Source organism: Pteropus vampyrus, unplaced genomic scaffold, assembly GCF_000151845.1.
Source record: "Pteropus vampyrus isolate Shadow unplaced genomic scaffold, Pvam_2.0 Scaffold164, whole genome shotgun sequence".
Classification (NCBI taxonomy): domain Eukaryota; kingdom Metazoa; phylum Chordata; class Mammalia; order Chiroptera; family Pteropodidae; genus Pteropus; species Pteropus vampyrus.
Window position 1 is genome coordinate 1764998 of NW_011888945.1, and position 4316 is coordinate 1769313.

General features: G+C 34.5%; 1 protein-coding gene across 3 annotated transcripts in view; it reads right to left on the reverse strand.

Annotated features, from left to right (window-relative positions):
* Positions 1 to 479: 479 nt before the first annotated feature.
* Positions 480 to 4316, reverse strand: part of GSKIP (GSK3B interacting protein) — a 20001-nt gene continuing 16164 nt past the window's right edge. For all 3 annotated transcript variants that reach the window (XM_011370203.2, XM_011370202.2, XM_011370205.2), the window contains one exon: positions 480 to 3069. In XM_011370203.2, the coding sequence (XP_011368505.1) occupies positions 2914 to 3069 (156 nt within the window). In that variant the 3' untranslated portion in view covers positions 480 to 2913. The remainder of the gene's footprint in view (positions 3070 to 4316) is intronic.

The following is a 4316-nucleotide window of genomic DNA, read 5'->3' on the forward strand; positions in this document are numbered from 1 at the left end:
TGAGTCCCTCAAACTGTCCAAGTCTCAGCTCTATCATTCACAAAATAAAGTGTTCTTGAGTCAACGTAACACAGTCTCAGTGTTTTCCCGTTCTCCCTTGACAATCAAACAGCACGTTGTTTTTGAACACTGGAGAGAGAACAGTGTAGTGTGCGATGGAAGGAACTTATGATCAGTACACCATAAGCTGCTGATCTGCTGTGTGGGAAGTTTAATGATTGATTCTGGACTTGGAGGAAGGGTGGGAAGAGGGTCATCATAGGAAATGAGGTGTGCACCTTTTCATGATCATACTGCCCCCAAGAATCCTGGGAGAGGACACAGCTGAGCACAGCTGAGCACAGCTGAGCACTGGAAAGATTCTTCAGGTGGCTTAAAGCCCATATCTACTGCATTTCCCCTTCAATTAATATATATGAGCAAATGTAGAAAATGTGAAAAGTATAAAGAAAATGAAAATTACCTATCTTACCACTTAGTGGACTACTATGAACATGTAGATTTTATTTCATTTTTCTGTTACATAGATTATTTCTCAAAATAGATTGGTTCTATATCGTTTTCATGGAGTATACTTCTTCCCAATTACCATTTTTTTCACAAATTTTCATGGCTTCATATTTTCCCATGAACAAAATGTGGAATAACAATCACTTTTTAGAGACATTCCCATTTTTCATTAGAGAAAATGAACATCCTTACAGTGTATCTTTTGCCGAAACATCCTCCTATGCTAGATTGCTAAAATATTACCAGTACAGAAGTTGTAAGCTTTGTAAAGGCTCTATTACAAAGTTTTCCAGAAAGTTTCACCAATATATCCTCCAATAGAATGGAAGAGTGCTCTCTCATTAAATCTTTACTGGTATCATTTTGTTTAAAGAAGAGAAATTATTGAATTATTAGGTGAAATGGCCCAACATAGCTAACCCCATTTACCTTTCTTGAATTACTGGTCAGGTTGAGTATCTTTCATGTGGTTACTGGATGTTTATATTTTTTTTCAGAGTTGTTTCATCATATTATTTGCCTATTCTCATTTTTTTCTTATTGAGTTGTAAGATTTATTGAGTTTATTTTTTAAAAAATTTTCCTTTGAAAGTATAATCAAGACTTAATTTATCTGGTCCAATTCTTTAACCATCTAGGTAACATGGAGGTTTTAATACCTAGCAGAAGTTTTAATAGCTGTGTAGATTATTAAATCTCTCTCTGTTCTTCTTTCACAGTAATAAAAAGAGCAACTCACTTCACATTAAATTGTAACAATACTGAATTCAAAAATGGAAACGAAAGCTCCTGGAATCAGTCATTTATCACAAAATGAACAATTTCAATTTTTAAATATACAATCACTTTTCTCCATACTTAACTCAAAATGAGTAAACAGAATTTTATTCAAACTTTACAAATATCCTTTACAGTAAGCCTGAGATTAAGCATGAGAAAGTTCAACCTGAAGTTAGACTTCATTGCCCAGTTAAGCATCTGAAAATGAAGCTGAGAATGAATATGTATTTATCAAACATAATGAAAGCATTCCAATGAAGTGTGACAATGACAGTGACCTAAAGAGAACCTTAATTTGCTCTGGTCTACATGATCTTTAGAGCCTAAAGTACCTATTATTTAATAATGATTAAAAAAAGCCTGTGGATGACAAATTTATGAAGGTGTCCAGATGCAGAATTTTAGTTCAACATTTCTATAGCTGCTGCTTTAGACTATCATTAAAAAACAATGTCCCCAATCCTCATTATTCAACATGTACTTGAAAACATGTAGCAGCATGGAATAGTTAAGTTTATAAATAGTAGTACCTGTAATAAAATATAAAATACAGATTCTCCCTTTTTCAAATATTAAGTCTTTGAATGCGCATTCATCCTTTGGTTTCAAACCCATACAATGCACTCATACTACATTGTAGATTTAGCATTGAGATGGAACACTGTACATCTGTTGGGAAGGAGGGGAGCCATGGGAATAGCAAAGCACTATGTTATAGAGAGTAAACGTTGAAGCAAAAATACTTTCTGAATATATACTGTACATCATGTAAACAAACATTCATAAGAATCAACACAGGCCAAAATATTGTTTTTTAGGAAATCAGAATCTTCTTTCATTAAAATCCCACACATTGAAGATGCTTTTTGTTAAGAAAAAGAATGGAGCCTGTTCCTATATTTGCTTATGTGCTTAAATACCTTGGAAACAAGTAATTATTACATTCATTTGCTAACGGTTTGTCCTTTTAGTTGGCTGGCTGTTGCAAACAAGGAATACAGAACTATTTCAGTCCCTGTTTTTCATTCAATACTAGCTAAGTAATATATAATTAATTCATCTTTTATCAGTCCATATTAATAATATAAATAGATTAAGTGAAGCAGTGAATTTCAAAATTTGTGCAGGGGAAACTAGTTGATAATTTGTTTCCGGTAAGGCTAGTACCAAAATAATTACTACAAAGTCAGTCCACGCTAGTAGTAAACCCCTGATTTACCAAGCTGAATCAAAGTTTGCAGTTAGGTGATTTTAATTCCTATATTACTGTGCAAATCCAGAATTTCCTATGTCATAGAGTGCTGGCAGCATCGAAGCCCTGTAATAACAGAATGAAATACTGATTTGGTTTTGAAATGCAGAGATACTATATGAAGAAGTTTGAATGTCCTAATGATGGTGTCACAGCAATGGCCTTAGGATTCCCTTAATGAATCAGAAACTAAGAAAGAGGACTCATTAGTCAATAAGTTCTGAGTCAAAATCCTAAATTTGAAGCAAGAAATGATAAAGACACAAAATCAAAGATGCAGTCTCTACTACGACCATATGCAAGAATTGCAAGCTTTATGTCAACATTTTGTACCAGCAGCCGCCCCCTCTAAGGAAAAAGCTTAGTTGTGACTATCCATCCCTTTTCAAAGCTTCCAGTCTTTGAAGGAGTGCGTTTCCGAAGGCATCCCGGTAGGCGGGGCTGAGCGTATCCAGCAGGGAGTAGACTGTTTCATGGTATGGAGTCTGTAAGTGATCATCCACCTGATCAAAAGTGTAACCTACCACCTACAAGAGAAATTCAACAGTGAATTCAATAATTAGATTTCATCTTGGTACAGAAAGCAATAACCAATTGCTTACATGGGTCATTCTTAAATGTACAGTTTTCAATCAAACAGTTACAATATGCATATTTTAAATACAACCTTTAATACTGAAACAATTTATAACACCTAGGAACATCTGCAAAATGCTTTCTCTACAACTTTTTTCTCGAAATTTAAATGACTTAACCTACTCCTGGTCCTAAAAGGAATGGAAAATAGGCAAAGAATTTAAAAACTTACACAAAAATTGTGTTTCATTTTCATAGTCTAAAACATGTTTCAACTGAATTCCACATATATTGAGGGTCTACTATATAAAGATGCTATAATAGATAATATATTATTAGTTCGCATTTTTATCACTATTTATTTGGTTTAGACTTTTCATAAAAAATTCTAGAAATTGTTTATAGCTTTAATCCTGCTTTATAATTAGTTATCTGAAAGGCTACTTCCACGTTACTGATACATTACTTATCTATTCGGGAAACGAATACTCAACTCACTGAGATAAAACAAACTGTTATTCTGTGTGGCTTTTTATCCTTTAAACACAACTAAAGCTTTTCTCTCTGCCAAGATTATGAGATATATCATGGTTCACTAGTACAGTATCGGGCAAAATTAATTTAGTTTTTGTTGACTTGACTACAGCTTGTGAATACCCTATATAAACCCTCAATTTTTATGACATCTATTCAAGCTGTAGAAGATGCATATTTATGTTAGAAGTGGCATTGTTGTTTTAATGAAAAGCAGAGGCAGACATCTAAGGAAGATGAGCCACACATCTTCAGAACCATACTTCACGGCCGCACTTTCTACAGTGTCCAACGGTCACCCCTTATCCGCGGGGGAAACGTTCCAGGACCCCCAGTGGATGCTTGAAACTGTGGATAGTACCAAACTCTCTCTATATTATGGTTTTCTCCTATACAGAGAAACCTATGAGAAACCTGAGAAAGTTAAATTTATAAATTAGCAAGAGATTAACAATAATAATAAAATAAAAGAATTATCACAATCTACTGTAATAAAAGTTATGTGATGTGGTCTCTCTGGTAACTGAGATGGCTGCTAAGTGACTAATGGGTGGGTGGTGTATACAGCATAGATACAAAAGGGTGATTCTTGTCCGGGCAGCGTGGAAGGCGGCGGCACGAGATGTCATTACGCTACTCAGAAAGGCATGTAAGTTGAAACGTA